Source organism: Carcharhinus amblyrhynchos, chromosome 9 (genome assembly GCF_965287045.1).
Source record: "Carcharhinus amblyrhynchos chromosome 9, sCarAmb.v2.hapA, whole genome shotgun sequence".
Lineage (NCBI taxonomy): Eukaryota > Metazoa > Chordata > Chondrichthyes > Carcharhiniformes > Carcharhinidae > Carcharhinus > Carcharhinus amblyrhynchos.
Window position 1 is genome coordinate 35,752,662 of NC_137332.1, and position 19,708 is coordinate 35,772,369.

Consider the following 19,708-nt stretch of genomic DNA (forward strand, 5'->3'; position numbering starts at 1 on the left):
GAGCAGGTGAACTGTTGGCATGAATGCTTTTATCTCCTGTTTAGCCTCTCTTATGGTATCAACAGGGTAACTATGGAGAAGTTACTCTCCACATTGATTATGGGTAAACTCATAAACATTGCTGGAGACTAACCTCTGGGTGACAATGATGTTGTTTCTTGTCAGACGGCAATTTTGTACTGCCTCTAAATTTATTGAAGGGGGACTGCATTTTAACCAAAAAATGGCGGGCTTATGTTGGGTGAGGGAATTTAAGTTTGAAATATCAGATTTCCAATCCAAACCTATGTTTGGAATCGGCCCACTCCTGGCTTAACTGAAGTGCAGCGGAATGGGTGATTAACCCTCACCAAAGAGGCCGGAAAGTACTTTAAATATGATAGTGAAGCTGTAAATTTCATTGTTATTCAACTTTCCAACTTTAATTCTTGTCAGCTGTTTACCAAGCCTTAGAAACCTGAATTCCAGATTCCTGCAAGAAGTGACATTTCCAGGAGCATCACCCCCACACCCCCCCACCCCCCACCCTCCCAGATCTAACGTGCCTGTCTATGGTGCTTCCACTGGCCTAAGGCCTCCATAGTTGACGCAGCTATAGTTAGAGTACCCTGTGTGTAGTTGAAGATTGAACAACATAGGGCAGCACAGTGGCACAGTGGTTAACACTGCTGCCTCACAGCGCCAGGGACCCAGGTTCAGTCCTGACGCTGGGATGACTGTCTGTGTGAAGTTCTTACATCCTCCCCGTGTCTGCATGGGGTTCCTGCAGATGTTCCGGTTTCTTCCCACAGTCCAAAGATGTGCGGGTTAGGTGGATTAGCCATGCTAAATTGCCCATAGTGTCAGGGGACTAGCAGGGTAAATACCTGGGGTTACGGGGATAGAGCCTGGGTGGAATTGTTATTGCTGCAGGCTTGATGGGGCGAATGCACTGTAAGAATTCCATGATTCTAATAAAGCCACAGAAAGCATGCGGTGTAGGTGAGCTGGAAGATGTCAGACAAAGGAAACTATAGTAATAGCAGATGTTTCAATTCCTTTGGGGCAGAGAAGGCTGAGGAGCTATCTGCATCTAATCCCTTTCCCAGCTCTCTCTTCTAGAATAATATAGATGCAAACAAGTCAGTGGATGAGTGTAGTACTAGACAGTCAATGCAAGTTTATTAATTGTCTTCAAGTAAATCACAGGGATTAAATAGTCACTAGTCAAATGATAATCATAGCGAACTCTCCTTAAAATTAATTGTTAGGATATGGATTTTGGTGGAAAAGTAGGCATTTAATATCTGTCATATGTTTTCCTGAGAAGGTGATGGTGGACTGAACTGAACAGAACTGCTGTTAACGATCCGTTCCAACTGAAGGGTTTGTTAGACCACTTCAGAGGGCAGATAAGAATCAACTGACTGATGAAGAGTCACCCAGACTCGAATCATTAGCTCTGTTCTCTCTCCATAGATGCTGTCAGACCTGCTGAAATTTCCCAGCATTTCCTGTTTTTGTTTCAGATTCCAGCATCCGCAGTGTTTTGATTTATCTAAGAATCCACCATATTATTGTGGGACTGGAGTCATGTATAGGCCAAGCCTAGTAAGCAAAGAAATCCCCAGGGATGGACACTAGATGGAGTCAATGCTCCTGAGTGCTGAACAAAACTATAGTCAAAATCTACTAGACAGATGTATCCTGCAAAGTCAGTGAAAAGACAGGAAGTCCCACAGAGCCAACTTGGTTCCAATTTCCAAGGATTATCCTTCTCTCAGTAATTATGGATCTAGTTGGTGACTTATGATCTCCTGAAAGCATTAAGTGAAGTTTCGCACAAAAGATAGCTTCTGCAGTTTAAGTCTCCTGCATTGAATTTAAAGGAGGGTAAGAAATTAGCTGGAAGTGAATAAGAAAGTAGGGGAATAAGTCAGACTGGGGGGATGTGTTGTTTCTCATCTTTTTTTTTGTTTGTTTTTATTCCAATTCAATTCAATCAGGTCCAATTCAGAGTCTCAACAAGTTGAGACAATCCCGATGCAGGCTGACAAGACAGGGCTCTCACCTCCTGTCTTGGGCTTGATCTACATGATCCAAGCTGATTGGAGCAGGCATAGCTCCTTCTCCAAAGCTTGATCTCATTTGCATCTTAGCCAAAAGGCCGAGATGCCGCTTTTAAAAATTGCTTCAAATGAAGCTGAAATGTAAGCTCATGACTTACAGCACAGCATTTCCACACCACACCTGATCTTAGCCAAAAGGCCGAGAAGTGATATTTAAATAGCTTGCTTTCAGAAACATATTGCAGGTTTGCCTGATTGGCATATTATACAAACTTAACGGGCAATAGGATCAGACATACCAGTCAGAGAATTTTGCATGAGTGGGAAAAGGTAGATTAATGCAAAATTGTCAATAGTGGATTAAAAATGGAGTATACACCTAATGAATGGTATCGTCCTACTGAGCGCAACAGCCAGAAGAAATCTGAAAGTGATAGGAAATGTAAATCTGATCACATCCTGTCATTGTGAAGCAACATTAAAGCAAATATTAACATATCAGAGGGGATCTCCTGCTTGTTCTATCCTGCTAGACAGAAGAGCACCCAAAGGATAAAATTCTTCCCTTGCACCAGGATTTCATGCAGTGGGTTATTTACATATCAAAGGTACAGGCATTTTTACAACATCCTACTGCTAGAGAACAGGAAAGGAAAATTAGGTGAAGGTGCAGGATAAGATTCTGATGCCACCCACATCAGGTCTGGGGACTTTCTAACCAGCAACACCAGGAGATCCTGATTTTCGGGCTAACAGCATTTTGTTCTAATTGTGGAAACTAATCCTACATTGCAGCCTGCGCCCTGCTCTTGGAGTCCAGTACCCCATCACAGATTAAATACAAACAGAAAATGCTAGAAAACCTCATAGGTCGCATCTGTGAAGAGAGAATCAGAGTTAACGGTTTGAGTCCATAGCTTGGCTCCATTAAGGGGCGATTGTTCATGGGTTATGTCATCGTCCCGGGACCTATCGGAACAGGATGCACAAACCTCGGCCTAGCGAGTATTAGGGTGCAGGCCCAGTGTAAGCCTGGCAGTCGGTGGGACTAGACCCATATCTGTGTCACGCTTGTGTGTGTATATATTGTTTAATAAATCACCACTGTGATTTAGAACTTCCTTGTCGTGTTACCTTGTGCTACAATACATTGTACTTTTCTTCAGAGCTAAAGAGATGCAAAATGTGATGGATTTTATTATCTTAAAGAGGGAGTGGAGCAGAAGAAAAGGCAGGAATTTATTAAAGATGTCATGGGCACAAACAAAGGGAGAGTTAATGGTAGTGTTAAAGACTAAAGCAGGTGCTGATAGTGCCATAAAGGTAAAGAGCAAGATGTGTTAACAAAGATCAATGCTCTGTGAAAGCAAAACTTCAGAACAAGTGACAAATGGCCTTGTGGGGGACTGAGAGGGTTTGGAGATTGGGACAAAGTAATTGATTTAAAAAGTAGTGGGGCTGGGGTGGGGATGGGGGGTTGGGAGGGGGCTTCATGCTTTGAAGTTGTTGAACTCAATGTGCCGAATCAGAAGGTAACATTCTGTTCATCCAATTTGCATTGGGTTTCACTGGAACATTATAGCAGGCCAAGGGTGGACATGTGGACAAGAGCGCAAGATCTGAGTTGAAATGGTAAGTGACAAGAAGGTCAGGGGCACGCTTGCAGACCACAGGTGGTTCAGTTATCAGGACTATACAGATGGCCTTAGTGCCATGCTCCTCAGCAATTGGAGGAGATAGTGGTATAGTGGGTAATGTCACTGGACAAGCAATCCAGAGGCCCAGGCTAATGTTCTGTGGACATCGGTTCAAATCCCACCATGGAAGCTGGTGGAATTTAAATGCATTTAATAAATCTGGAATTGAAAGTGGTCTCAGTAATGGTGACCATGCTGTTAAACACCCATCTGGTTCACTAATGTCTTTACCTTGTTTGGCCTACATGAGACTCCAGGACACTCAGTTCAAGAGAAATTAGGGATGGAACAATTGCCAGTGACACCTACATCCATGAAAGAGTAAAAGAAATCCCCACACTAGCTGCGTAGCAATCTATTTAACAGGAAAAATAAGCTGGAGCCCATCTGCCTGTCCTGCTTCATCAGCATTCCTGCATCCACATCAATGTGAGTCAGGTCCCTTATCAGGAATCCCCAACAACATAAGGGCAGAGACTGGATAATTTAGGACATTGTCCCTTTTTCTTAACCTTTGCACTCAAGCGGCTAAATGTTTACAGGCAGGCGCACAACCTGTTGTGTCAAGTGCAATCCATCAGAGACAATACAGTTTTTATGAAGGGTAAATCATGTGTGACTAATTTGCTGGAGTTCTTCAAAGATGCAGCAAGCAAAGTGGATAATAGGGATCCTATAGCTGAAGTGTATCTGGACTTCCAGAAGGCATTTTATAAGGTGCCATACAAAAGGTAAGATTTCAGGAGTTGGGGATATTACAATAGAAAAAGACCCATTTATCCCAACTCTCTGCTTTTGCTTGGCCTCCACCTTCCTCCTGCGCTCCCCAGTAGCACATAGCCTTTCTCAGAGCGCATTTCATGCTGGACGACTGTTAATTGGCCAATCAGTGTAATAAATTGGTCAGTCAGTGTAATATTGCTCGAGCAATGCAATCTTGGGTGGGAGCAGGTTTCACATACACTCCCGCCTGTGTCGACTTCAGAAACACCCCAAATGTAAAATTCAGCCCAGAATCACAGAATTGTTACGCACAGAAGCAGACATTTGGCCCACCACGACAGCACCGGCTTTCCAAACAAGTACCATGAATTAGTGCCATTCTCCAAATTTTTCCCCATATCCCTGCACATTGTTTTGATTCAAATAATGATCTAAAGTCTTCATGAATGTCTCGATTGAACTTGCCTCTACCACGATTCCAACCACAGCATTTCAGATCAGAACCAGTTACGTGGAGAAAGGATTTTCTTACATCACATTTGCAGATTACCTTACACCTGTGCCCTCTGGTTCTTGACCCTTTTTATGAGAGGGAATAGTTTCATCCTATCTATCCTGTTCAGCCCCCTTATGATCTTTTCTTAGCCTTCCACTCTCCAAGGAGAACCGTCCCAACACCTGAATCAGAGGGGAACCAATATCCTGGGGGGTAAACTTGCAAAGGCTATGCAGGGAGGTTTAAACTGATTCGGAGGGGGGGTGGGATCCTGAGTAGAGGGGGTGAAAGTGAGGGGGGCATAGATGGGGACTGCAATGCACGGCATCGCGGGGGTGGGGCGGAGCAGGGTTTGAAATGCGTATACTTTAATGCGAGGAGTATTCGCAATAAAGTGGATGAACTTGCAGCGTGGATCAGTACCTGGGACTTTGATGTTGTGGCCATTTCAGAGACATGGATAGAGCAGGGTCAGGAATGGTTGTTGCAGGTCCCGGGGTTCAAATGCTTTAGTCGGAGTAGAGAAGGAGGTAGAAGAGGGGGAGGGGTAGCATTATTAGTCAAGGACTGTATCACAGTGTCAGAGAGGAAGTTTGATGAGGACTTGTCTGTTGAGGTAGTATGGGTGGAGATTAGAAATAGGAGAGGAGAAGTCACCCTGTTGGGAGTCTTTTATAGACCTCCTAAAAGTTCTAGAGAGGTTGAGGAAAGGATTGCGGAGACGATCCTGGTTAGGAGTGAAAGGAATAGGGTAATTGTTATGGGGGACTTTAACTTTACTAATATTGATTGGAATTGCTATAGCTCTAGCTCGTTAGAGGGGTCAGTTTTTGCACAAAGCGTGCAGGAAGGTTTTTTGACTCAGTATGTAGATAGGTCAACTAGAGGTGAGGCTATATTGGATTTGGTGCTGGGAAATGAGCCAGACCAGGTGCTAGACTTGGAAGTTGGTGTGCATTTTGGTGATAGTGACCACAATTCGGTTACGTTCACCTTAGTGATGGAAAGGGATAGGCATGAACCTCGGGTCAGTAGTTTTAGCTGGGGGAAGGGTAATTATGAGGCTATTAGGAGAGAATTAGGAAGCATAGGTTGGACTAGGAGATTACAGGGACTGGGAACGTCCGAAATGTGGAGTTTTTTCAAGGAGCAGCTACTGCGAGTCCGTGATAGGTATGTCCCTGTCAGGCAAGGAGGAATTGGTAGGGCTAGGGAACCGTGGTGCACTAAAAAAGTTGATTCGTTGGTTAAAAAGAAAAAGGAGGCTTATGTTCGGATGAGACTTGAGGGCTCAGGTATGGCACTAGAAAGCTTTAGATTGGCTAGGAGGGAGTTGAAGAGTGAGTTAAGAAGGGCTAAAAGAGGACATGAGAAGACTTTGGCTGATAGGATGAAGGAGAATCCTAAGGCGTTCTATAGGTACGTCAAGAACAGAAGGTTGGTTAGGGCAAGATTAGGGCCAGTTACAGACAGCAGAGGGAAGTTGTGTGTGGAACCGGAAGAGATTGGTGAGGCATTGAACCAATATTTCTCTTCGGTGTTCACGCAGGGGGACATGAATATAGCTGAGGAGGACACTGGGTTGCAGGGGTGTAAAATAGACAGTATTGCAGTTGATAAGGGGGATGTGCTGGATATTCTTGAGGGTTTGAAAATAGATAAGTCCCCTGGTCTGGATGGGATTTACCCTAGGATTCTCTGGGAGGCAAGAGAGGTGATTGCAGAGCCTCTGGCTCTGATCTTCAGGTCGTCGTTGGTCTCTGGTATAGTACCGGAAGATTGGAGGATAGCGAATGTTGTCCCATTGTTTAAGGAGGGGAACAGAGACTTCCCTGGGAATTATAGACCAGTGAGTCTTACTTCTGTTGTGGGCAAGGTTTTAGAAAAAATTATTAGGGATAGGATTTATAGTTATTTGGAGAGTAATGAATTGATTGGAGATAGTCAGCATGGTTTTGTAGCGGGTAGGTCGTGCCTTACTAACCTTATTGAGTTTTTTGAGAAAGTGACCAAAGAGGTGGATGGGGGTAAGGCAGTTGACGTGGTATATATGGATTTTAGTAAGGCGTTTGATAAGGTTCACCATGGTAGGCTTCTGCAGAAAATGCAGATGTATGGGATTGAGGGTAATCTAGGAAATTGGATCAGGAATTGGCTAGCAGATAGGAGACAGAGGGTGGTGGTTGATGGTAAATATTCGTCATGGAGTTCGGTTACGAGTGGTGTGCCTCAGGGATCTGTTTTGGGGCCACTGCTGTTTGTAATTTTTATTAATGATCTGGATGAGGGTATAGTTGGGTGGATTAGTAAATTTGCTGATGACACCAAAGTCGGAGGTGTGGTAGATTGTGAGGAAGGGTGTCATAGTTTGCAGGGAGACTTAGACAGGTTGCAGAGCTGGGCCGAGAGGTGGCGGATGGAGTTTAATGCGGAGAAGTGTGAGGTAATTCACTTTGGTAGGAATAACAGATGTGTCGAGTATAGGGCTAACGGGAGGACTTTGAATAGTGTGGATGAACAGAGGGATCTAGGTGTATGCGTACATAGATCCCTGAAAGTTGGGAATCAAGTAGATAAGGTTGTTAAGAAGGCATATGGTGTCTTGGCGTTTATTGGTAGGGGGATTGAATTTAGGAGTCGCAGCGTCATGTTGCAACTGTACACAACTCTGGTGCGGCCGCACTTGGAGTACTGTGTGCAGTTCTGGTCCCCACATTACAGGAAGGATGTGGAGGCTTTGGAGAGGGTGCAGAGGAGGTTTACCAGGATGTTGCCTGGTATGGAGAGGAGGTCCTATGAGGAGAGACTGAGGGATTTGGGGTTGTTTTCGCTAGAAAGAAGGCGGCTAAGAGGGGATCTTATTGAAACATATAAGATGATTAGAGGTTTAGATAGGGTGGATAGTGATAGCCTTTTTCCTTGGATGGAGAAAGCTAGCACGAGGGGGCATGGCTTTAAATTAAGGAGGGGTAGTTATAGGACAGATGTCAGGGGTAGGTTCTTTACCCAGAGGGTGGTGAGGGATTGGAATGCCCTGCCTGCTGCAGTTGTAAATGCGCCTAGTTTGGGGGCGTTTAAGAGATCCGTGGATAGGTTTATGGACGAAAAGGGATTGGTTTAGGTTAGTGGGTCATTGTTTTTTAACTGGTCGGTGCAACATCGTGGGCCAAAGGGCCTGTTCTGCGCTGTAGTGTTCTATGTTCTATGTTCCATGTTCTATGTTCTCCACATCATCGAAGTTTCTCATCCCTGGAACCATTCTTGTAAATCGCTTCTCTATTCATTCCAATGCATTCACACCCTTTCTATTGTACACTTTGAACTGTACACAATATTTCAGCTCAGGTCTAACTAATGTTGTGTATAAATTCAGCATAACTTCCTTGCTCTTGTACTCTATGCCCCTACTAATAAAACCCAGCATACTATTTGCTTTACTAAATACTTCCTCTACCAGCTTCAATGATCAATGCATATATGCACCCAGGTCCCTCTACCCCTGCCCGTACCCTCCCCCCCCGCCTTAAAGATTTTACCCCTTATTTTGTATGTTTTCTCCATGTTGTTCCAGTCAAAATGCATCATTTCACACTTCCCCACATTGAACTTCATCTACCATCAATCATCCCACTCTGTCAACTTGTCTATGTCCATTTGAAGTTTTACACTATTTTCTTCAGTTTATAATGCTTCCACATTTTGTATCATCCACAAACATTGAAATTGTCTCCTGCACCACCAAGATCAGGATCATTATATATAAGTCAGGAAATGCGAGGGTCCCAGTACCGACCCCTGGGAAACACCACTACAGCCTTTCCCCAGCCTGAAAAATATCCATTGACTTTTGCTCTCTGCTTCCTAATATCCAGCCAATTTTATATCTGCATTGTTACTGTCCCTTTTATTCCATGAGCTATAACTTTTCTCACTAGTCTGTCACGTGGCACTGTAATGAAAACTCCCAATGGAAAAGCTTGGGAAATGTCCACCCTCATCAGTCCAAGGCCATCATATTGTAATTATACAATGCTATGTTTAGGCACATCATCAATGGTGCTTTTAGCTCATGGTCCAAGAGAAACTGGGTGCTGGGTGCCAACAAAGCTGATCAGTAGAGAACTTCAAATGACCAGAGAAGATTGAAAAATGTGTGACTTTTATGAAAATGATTTATGGAGAAGCTTAATCTTGGGCAGTACTTCTAGATAAACACTAGGTATATAAAAGGAAATTATAGATACAAACTAGTTAAAAGTAAATTTAGGATGATGCCAGCAAACACATTTTGATATAAAGAGAAATTTGTACTTTGAGTGATCAAATGGGAGCCAAAATCTCTGGTACTCTTTTAAGAGGGATAATGAGATAAGCATCAAATGATGTCCATCATTGGTGTATATAGTCATTAACTTTGTGGGGTCTCTTTTAAGGCACCAAACAAACTCAAATTAACTTAGGGAGTACTGTGTGGCCATATAAGGAATATTCCCCTGCCCCTGTACTTGTGACCAGACGCCCAGCTGAAAGAGATGTCAATTAATACATTTTTATAAAGAGAGTTGTGGGCTACATGAACCAATGTAATTGAACAGTTACTGTGAGAAGTGTTGAATACGATGATCATGAAGATTGCTGATCTATTAGGCCCCTGGAAGCACCATGTTAAGGAAGATAACTACCCTTTGAGGCCTGATGTAAGGAAGACATTCTGGGGGATGTTCTGTTTTTACTTCGTAGTGGTTATCTACATAAGTTGCTTTTTGACTGTATATTTCCCTTCAGAGAAAAGGGAAGAAAGGTTCTGTAAGTTGTGGCTCCGGCTTCAGTATGCCGCATCAAGTGGTGTGAATACCTAGCGTTTTATAGTAAGGAAAATTTCGATATTGTTGTGAAGAATTTCGGGCCTAGGAACCAATTATTGGGTCCATTATGAAAAACCAATATATAGAAGGCCCCTTTTATGACGACTTGATTCTATATTTGAACATTTTCCATGAGTCATCCGAAAGATACGATCCGACGTCAGGATGTGAAGTTTTAGTTAATCGTTTTTACGCCCACCTATTCACAAGAGGGCGTGAGCACCTGGTCTGGTATGTAAATAGAAGCTATATTATCAAAAGCCCAACCCACTGCCGAGAACAATTGGTTAGGAACTATGTCAATTAAAACATTTCCTTTAAATACCTTACCTGGTGACTACTAGGTATATGTAGGCTTTGGCCAGAGCACTTGTTCAACATACTGAGTTGCACAACATCTACTTAACCGTACCTGGATTGAAAGGTATATGTTCCTTGTTAAGTTTATATATTTTGAAAAGTTTTTACTTTTTCGTAGCTGAAATCGGAAACGTTCAAACTTTTCTAACGTTTCAGTTTGAGAATCTGACTGTGTTTAGACTAACGATAAAATCTGTATTTATTTTAAAATGGGGGATTTTACACTTCGTATAAAATTAAACTATGCCTTTGAAATCTTGTGATTAACATATGTGACAAAGTGGCAAAGTCACTTGTTAAATGCAGATTTAATTTTAATCAAATGCTTCGGAACAAAAATTCCCTCCGGTTGGAAGTTTTTTAACTAGATGGTAACATTTCTTACCAGCTACTGAGCTATTAATTTGGTTAGTGTTATTGAGCGTGGGCTCACCACTGCGATTTTTTTCCAATCTTTGTGCGGGGTTTGGGGGGGGGGGGGGGCGGTGAGAAAGCTACTGATACGTTCCTTGCACTCTCCCCCTTGAGAGAACCCTCTGACTTTTAAAGTGCACATCGTCACTAAGGAATTTCAGGCAGTGTGCTGCTTTGTTGCAATTTATTCGCATTTCACTAACGTTTCGCGGAATTTGCAAATACGGAAATATCTTGTTAAAGTTTGCCAAACACTTCCACTTGACATTGAACCCTTAGAGGACAACGCGGTTCAAATGTCGCAGATGTGTTGAATGTTACTGTAAGCCTAAACTTTCTCCGATTCTGTAGTGATCCCCAAGGACACGGTTCTACTGTGTTCCACTATTAAAGGTAGGAGTTCCGGGATAAAACAGCACACTGCCACCAAACTCCATAACCACCATGAGTACACCATGTACTGCAGCATCTCGGTGCGCGGCAAGCTCGTTCTCTATTGGCAGAGATTCCCCTAATAGTGACTTGCATGTGTAGTACTTACTGGACATAAAACGTCAGCAGTTCAAATGGAATCAAACTAGGATAAACTTTCAAAAGTAGCATCCAAAGCCTTATCTAAAATAACTCGAACTTGCTTGAAACTTCCTTTCTGAGATCAAGGAAGTATATGATAGCAATATTGAGGAACGAGTTTCCAGCTTCTAGTATTGGTTCAATTGACAATAGTTAACCAAAAGCAGCGAATCGTGCCTGCTTCCCCCTTTTGATACCTTGGGACTATGATACTATCTTCAGTTGTAATTGAATTGTCAACATTGAAGGCTAGTTTTTCCTTTACGCCACCCTCATTCTAATGTTATCAGTGGGGTCAAGGAGCCCTAGCAAAACCTGAGATCAGTGGAGTGTGGGAAAGAGATGGTTGGCAATTTGTGGCCCATCTGGATTCTAAGTGCAGCTCATCTTCAAAATATCCCTGCAGGAATTTTAGATTCAACCTGCCCTCCACATAATGGCCAAACAGGTGTGGATATTCCATTCATAATTTCTCAGATGCTGAAAGCAAAGCAGTTGTCCTTGACAATGTTTCTTTTGGAGTGGATGTTGTTGAGACCATATGCCATGACCACCTGAGAATCCAACCATTTTTCCTTGATCCCTTCACTGAACCCCCCACTGTCAACATCCTGGGTTACCATTGTCCAGGAATTGCTCTAGCCCTTAAGAGCAGGTCAAAGGCTCTGTGGAAAGTAACTCCTCTTTTTTGCATGTGCATCATCTGCAACACTGCAAGGGAATAAATAGTCCCCTTGCTTGAGTGCAGCCTCCCCACCTATCCCTTATCAAATCTGAAAGGCATTCATTACACTCCCATATGAGAAATTAAATTGGGAGGTGTAGGTCAGATCTTTGAAAGCCCTTGAACACATAGAATCTCTACAGTACAGGGGGCCATTTGGCCCATTGAGTTTGCACTGACCACAATTCCACCCAAGGCCCTACCTCTAACTACATGCCCCTTAACATGGATCAATTTAGCATAGCCAATCAACCTAACAGCACATCTTTATACTGTGGAAGGAAACTGGAGTGTTAACTTCTCAGACTTTGAGGCCAAAACTGAGCCTGGCTGCTCTGAGGCAGCAATGTAACTGCTGTGATGCCTATTCTGTAAATGGTAGAATTTAACCACTGGATATTATAATAAAAGGTGAGCCTTATCTTTCTGGGTACTGAACGTAGCTTTGAAATGCCACTGGTATACTTGATGGCTAACAAGGTTTTTAAAATTTGACGGGGTTGTCATTGCAGGCCTCCACTTGCCAAATAAAAATGGGTTGCTTTACATTTGTGAAAGTGATGATGGTCCTATTCAATCTCCTCATCTTTGTAAGTAGATTGCACAGTAGCATATCTTATCTTGATCTTGAATATTGCCTTCAACCATTAAGCATTCTTAAGTTGTAAATGTTAAGCCTTGTATAATTTGGTGTAATTTTAACACTTTGGATACAGAGCATTAACTGGCCTTAGCCTGGCATGCATTTCTCTTACTCCAGCTGGAGCATATTCTCATTGTTTTGTGCTTGTCTAGTTCCCTGTCAGTTACTTCATGTTGGAGTAAAAGTTTTCCTCCTGAATTTTAAATATTGCCATTTTGAACTTGAGCTTTAAACCTTTTTAAAGGAAAAGATTTTATACTTCAGGAAGTACTCCAGTTTCTCCTCCCCCTCAGAGGGCTTGAGTTTAGGAGTAAGGGTGTTTTGCCTAAGTTATGCAGGACCTTGAGGTCACACATTTGAGGTCAACTAAAATCTGGAATTAAGAATCTACTGATTGTGAAACCATTGTCAGAAAACTGCATTTAGTTCACCAATTTCCTCTGGGGAAGGAACTTTGCCATTCTTGTCTGGCCTGTGCATGACTCCAGAGCAATATGGTTTGACTGAACTGCCCTCCAAGGGGCAACTAGGACTGAGCAATAAATGCTGGCCAGCCAACAACACTGATCCATGAATGAATTAGAAACACCTTGAGTCTTTGCAGTTTTGATCTCCTTGCTATGGAGGGAGTCCAGTGAAGGTTTATCAGACTGATTGGCAGGACTGACATGAGACCAGACTGGGCTTGTACTCACTGGAATTTAGAGGTATCTCAAACAAAATCCTAATGGGGCTGGATGTGACAATGTTCAAAGCCCAGAACTTGGGTCACAACCTAAAAATTACATGGTAAGTCACTCGGGACTGAAGTGAGGAAGAACTCCTTAACTCAGTTGTGAACCAGTGGCATTCTCTACCACAAAGCTAGGGCCAGTTCATTATATATGTTCAAGAGGGGGCTGGACCTGGCCCTTCTTGACTAAGGGGTATGGAGAGAAAGCAAAGTGGGATGCAAAATGCACAATATTGAATAGTGGTGCTGGCTCAATAGACCAAGTGGCCTACTGCACCTATTGTCTATATTCTATTTTTCTGTGATCCCTTCTAAAACACCACTACACATAATGTATTGACTTCTATGCCATCAACTTGGTGTTCATTATGTACACTAATCACCTGATATTAACATCAGTTCCCATACTGACAGCCTAAAGTTGCTTTTCTCTTTGCAGCTACCTTACTCTCCTGTTCCCTGACAGCCTTGAATTAAATCCAAAAGCCTTAGTCATCAAGACAATTTTGTTGCCTTGAATAAGCCTAGGCATCCACACTACACAGTAGTGACTTCCAAGGATTTTCAATCCTCCAGGTTAGCTTCTCCATCTTAATGTCTGACTCAATGCCTGAAATTTGGGACCCTAGTCTTGAACACTTGCAAATAGTCCCAGTGAGATCATAATTCAGCCTTCAAGACCAAAACATCAGGCTAGTTGAGCCATTGTCTTGCCAAAGTACTGACTGTAGCAAGACTTACTATATTTCATTACCTTCCTAATCACTTCTAGCTGCTTTGAATTGTGCACAGGAACACTTTTGCTTTCAAGGGGTGGCCTGAGCTGATCTTGAGGCACTTTGCTTGTTAGTCTAAACTGCCCTGTTTGGGGGACATTAATATGAAGGATAATCAACCTTCAATTAAAGCTAATGCAGCTCCCTAATCTTGTCACAAGTTGTGGCTGATACCTTATCAAATGCCTTTGAAAATAATTGGTGGTTCCCTTTATCTGCCCTGTTGGTTGGCAGTTTCATTCTTGATAGCTTTGTCAAACACTTTCCCTGTCAACCACATCCCTCAGATTCTGGAATATTGTCACTTCAGAAATTAAATATTTGGGGATTTGGGTTGTCTTTTTACCATTTATTTCTTCTGAACTCTGATCATTAGTTTGTCTACCTAGTTATTCATTTGTGGGGTGGGGAAAAGAATAGTAGATTGTTGAAACTGAAGTGTCTCCCCCTTCAAATCAGATCACTGGACTGTCCAGTTAGGAACTGAACACAATTAAAAGGCAGCCAGTCCTACTCCCCTGCTAATGTCCACAACCTGAGATGAGACCAGTCAGCCTGTTGACTAGCTGACCTGTGACCCTCTAACAGGACTAGAGAGGGTAGACATGGGGTGACATTCCTGATGGTGGGTGTGTACAGAACCAGGGGTCACAGTCTGAGGATTCAGAGTAGACCACTTAGGATGGTGAGGAGATACTACTTGCAGAGTGAACCTATGGAATTCATTACTACAGAGTAATTGATGCCAAAAGATTGAATGTATTCAAGAGGCAGCTAGATATAGCACTTAAGGTGAATTGGATCAAAGATTATGGGGAGAAAGCAGGATTTGGCTATTGGATGACCACAAAGGGATAAATTGTCCCCATCTTAATCTACACTGTAACCTAATCACCCTGGTTCTATTATCTCTGCTGTATAACTTTAACTGTGTTAATGACATAAAACCAGTTTGTCCTATTTGTGTTTTCAGCTGGCTGGAGGAGTGCTTCTGGGGGTTGGCATATGGGTCAGTGTGGATGGAACCTCTTTTGTGGAAGTCATTGGCCCAGTATCATCTCAAGCAATGCAATTTGTCAATATTGGTTACTTCTGCATAGCAATTGGTGCTGTGTTAGTCATCCTTGGATTTTTGGGATGTTGTGGAGCACAGAAGGAAAGCAAGTGTCTGCTAATGTTGGTATGTACAAAACACTCCACTTTTGGGTAGAGAATGTTCTAGTAAATGCTAAAAAGCTAATTGAATATAGGAGGGAGGAGGAAAAATGAGCACTTTAACTTCTGAATGTTGAGGGATTGATTTTTTTTTTTAAAAAAAATCTGGATGTAATGAATGCTGAGTCAATTTCAACTTCAGGAATGTTGGGTTAAGGGATGTGGATCAAACAGGTACAGATTCAGCTCAGCTGAATAGCTTCAATGCACCTAAAAGGAGCAACATGATTAACTTGATTTAGCTGATCAACTGAACACCAAAATATGCAGATATTTAGTCAATGAAATCTCCTTGTGTAGAGACTTGTTTTCAACAGGTGATCTTGATTGTTTGAACCACACTGACAACACATTCTTTTCTTCTAGTTCTTTGTCATTGTTCTGATCATCTTCATTGCTGAGATTGCTGCAGCAGTTGTTGCTTTAGTGTATTCCTCCTTTGTAAGTACATACCATTAAATTGTTTATAGGATACTGCATGTAAACTTTACAAGTTCATCTTGCTTTGTTACATAGCTATTTTCTGGCAATGCAGTCACTAATAGATTAAGTCAAGTGGGACATAAATGGCACATGGCCAACAAGTTTCTTAGCATTTAACTTTCTGAAATGTTCATTAATACTTGAAGAATGTGAATCTTGTTAAAGAAAGTTATTTCAGTTTAATTTTGTTTCCATCCCCACCTTAATTCCTGTTGGACTTCTGATGAATGAATTTTCCAAATGAGGGTTTAGATTCTGCACTCAATACAAAATTACTGCATTTTGAGTTGAGCAACTCTGTTCTGTTAGAACTACAGCCATGTCTATTAAGGCTTTACATTTTTGTTTTTAGGCAGAAAGTCTTCTTCGAGCATGGGTTACTCCAGTACTGCAGAATGACTATGGAAGACAAAAGGATGTGACTGGCATCTGGAATACAACAATGCGTGAAGTAATTATTCTTGTGACTTGGTCCTACTGTGTCACTAGCCAAGTGCTCCTTTCAATTGAATGGACAACTGACTTGAGGGACTCAATAACCCACTGCTGCTGTGTCTACAAGTGGATCTATAGTTGAACTGTAACCAGAGCTCCCCTACTTGAATAATAGAATGCATTACCCCAGTGGCTAAATAGGAAATTTTAGTATCTGAATATAAGTGGGGAAAGAAATCATCTGAATGTTTCTGCTGGCACTAGCTTAATCTCCTGTGCTGCAGTTTGGTGGGAGGAGAAAGACTAAATTGAAGCACTTGTATACAAGAGTTCAAAATTTCTTCCACTTTGCAGTGAAGATTGGGGGGGGGAAAAAAAGTTAAAGCTGGAGGTAGCAAACTTGCAAATGCCTCCAGGATATCAGTCAGACAACTTAGAATTGCAGGCATTTAAACCTATAATTTGAGAGCTTTCCAGATTGGTTGCCATTGTTGGAACTTTGGTAAAGATGGGATGATGTGGAGATGCAACTTGTATACCCATTTATATCTTTAATAGTATCTCTAGAGCTAGAATTTTACTGTAAAAATTGTACCTCTGGTACTTATCACCTTTTTCTCATTACAGCTGAAATGTTGTGGCTTTACCAACTACACAGATTTCATAGGGTCATATTACACCAATAACCACAATGACACCTTTCCAGAATTTTGTTGCAATTCAACAGTCACACTTTGTGATCAGGCTGCTGCAGCTAACAGCTATGTGCAGGTACAGTTCCTTTCATTTCAACAGCTCATAACCAGTCTTAATTTGGCATTACTAATAACCACTATCTCTTTTAGGGATGTTTTCGTCAACTTTTCGACATTCTGAAAGAGAATGCTAACATTGTTGGTGGGGTTGCAGTGGGAATCTGTGTACTGGAGGTATGATGCTTTATCCTAAATATTGGTTAATATTGCAAGTGGCTTGCACTGCTACAATAAATAGTATTTAGAAATGAATTCTGACAACTTCAGTCTAAGGGCTGCATGATGGCATAGTGGTTATCACACTGCCTCAGTGCCAGGGGCCCAAGTTTGCTTCCTGGCTTGGTATGGAGTTTGAATGTTCTCCCATGTCAGCATGGGTTTCATCAGTGCAAAAGATGGGTTGAGTGCATTGGCCATGCTAAATTCTCCATTTTGTGTATCCAAACAAGTGCCAGTGTGGTGACTGGAGGATTTTCATTAACTTCATTGCAATGTTAATGTAAGTCTGCTTATGACAGGAATTTAAAATATCTAGCCCTTATGAAGAAATAGTACCAGTAAACTGACCTGTAGAACCTTGATGAATCATCTGAGCTGTCACACTATATCCTTTTTGTTTGCAGATTGCAGCAATGGCAGTGTCCATGTATTTATACTGCAAGATAGATGGCAAAGACTAAAACATGAAGTGATTAAAGCAAGATTTTCAATTTGTATACTTGGACTGATGGAACTCTATGAAATCCAATGCCATAATGCATGATTGTTTGATACATGAAGTTCTGGTTTTTAAAATGTAAATATTAAATTTGCACCTATTTATAGCTAGGAATTGAACTGGAATTTCAGGCAAGCTGCTCAACATACTTTTGAACTAATCTCCAGGCAAGAGTAACTATATTTTCTTTATGCATAAACACTCCATGGGTTGTAGTAAGTGGAAATCATAAAATTGAGCAGTTGCTACAAGAAGTTCTTTTTAACAAATGTTGTATCCAATCATCCAAATTCAAAAGCAAACTTCACTGACAATAGTACAAACACCTGAACTATTCTGGTCATTAGAGGGGGAATGTGTTCAGTGTTTGTCAACAATTAATGGCCTGTACAGGATAAAGCCTGCATTCATTTTTGTATATGCTTTCAGATGCTAGTAATAAAGTTATAGTTAACTGTTATAATGAAGTAAACAATTAAATGGAATCTAGACTTTGTATAAACTTGATCATTTTGCTGTCTTATTGGAGGGGCAAACTTGACCATTGTATCTTCCATCTATCCAGATCATCTAAATAACTAAACAGTCTAAATCAATTGGGTGTTGCCAAGAACTTGTATATCCTGACTCACTGGTATATAATCTTTGTTACTTCCTTGAGACTGTCTAGTATGGGTAGGGCTACCAAGTTACCATACATACACTTTGAAGTGGCAGGGAGTGCAGGCAGTGTTGCTACCAATACAAGAACCCAGAATGCTGTCCAAACTCACTGACAACTGGAAGGAGGTTACATGCAAAGGGATCCAAGATGGTGAAAATAAGCTGAAAGTAACATGCAGTACCAAAGCTTGCAAATGTGCATGCCAGGCTTCATTGCATCAAGGCCCAATGATGGACAAGTGGGCATCCAACACATGGTGCACTGGAGGTTGAAGTCATGCTTGTGGACTGAAGATGTTCTGCAAAACACAAGTGCATTGGGAGCAGTGACTGGCATGTAGGGTCTGGGGACAGGTATTGTACCTTCTGTAATTGCAAGGAAAGTGTTAAGATGAAGTTGGATGTCATGGAAGGTGTGGGAATGTCCCTAGAATTTGCAATATTTTGTGGTAGTTGATGGAAGATAATTTGGAGACTAGTGGCATGGACAAGGGAACTCTTCCCCTCCAGAACAATGAGGTATGGATCAGATAGGTGCCCTGGCAACCACAAGTGGTGGCTTATGCAGATACGTTGGAAGTATCATTTATCAGAACAAAGTGGGAGAAATGGTGCAGGATGTGAGGAGCTATAATCAGGTAGCTGTGGAGGGGGAAGGTGGGAACTAAATATTGCTAGGTCCAGACAGAGCATGAACCATGGTCACTAACAGTTCCAGGAGTGGAGGACTATTGCATTTGTGTCCCTGTCTAACAGACAAAACCACACCCAGGTGAACAGGTATGAACTATTCAAATTGTTTAAATCCAAACTGATTTGTACTAAACAATGCTGGTGATTCTCTTTGCAATATCTTCAAACAAGCTATGATGTGGTGAAATCAGCTCAGATCACAATAACTCAATTGCAGTGTTCAATGCAAGCCTACTAGTGACAACTACTTGGTAGTTGTGTGACTGAGACAGCAACACCTAGTCCTTCAGGCTTCAGTTGTAGCATTGCAATGTTTCAAAATGTGTTTTGACTTGCAGAAAGTCCATCCTTTTCTGTACCAACTTGGCTTGGGCAAATTCATCAGCTGTGAGTGAAGGTGTCGTCAGGCTAGCCTTGTCTTTTAACAAGGCTGAATTCTTCTGCTCATAACTTGCAAACTGACTGCATAAATAAGCAATCTTTTAAAAGCATCTTGCTGGTTAAGACATGTTTTTAAAAGCTTACTGATTGCAGACATTGGCACTAGGTCATTTTACAGTAGATCAGGAATTTCATGCAACTGTAGGCTGTACATCCAGAATCCAAACAATGGGATACATTTTACTGCACATATTCAATTGATGAATATAATTGAAGTATTTCAGTACACCAACATTGCAGTGTTAGTATACCT

General features: G+C 41.8%; 1 protein-coding gene across 1 annotated transcript; it reads left to right on the forward strand.

Moving 5' to 3' along the window:
- Window positions 1-10,136: 10,136 nt before the first annotated feature.
- tspan1 (tetraspanin 1) lies at window positions 10,137-17,622 on the forward strand. Its single transcript, XM_080195438.1, has 8 exons — window positions 10,137-10,253; window positions 12,413-12,490; window positions 15,026-15,232; window positions 15,634-15,708; window positions 16,103-16,201; window positions 16,813-16,956; window positions 17,031-17,114; window positions 17,564-17,622. Exons 2-8 carry the CDS (start codon window positions 12,434-12,436, stop codon window positions 17,618-17,620), a joined length of 723 nt encoding a protein of 240 aa, XP_080051564.1. The 5' UTR covers window positions 10,137-10,253; window positions 12,413-12,433; the 3' UTR covers window positions 17,621-17,622.
- Window positions 17,623-19,708: the final 2,086 nt, after the last annotated feature.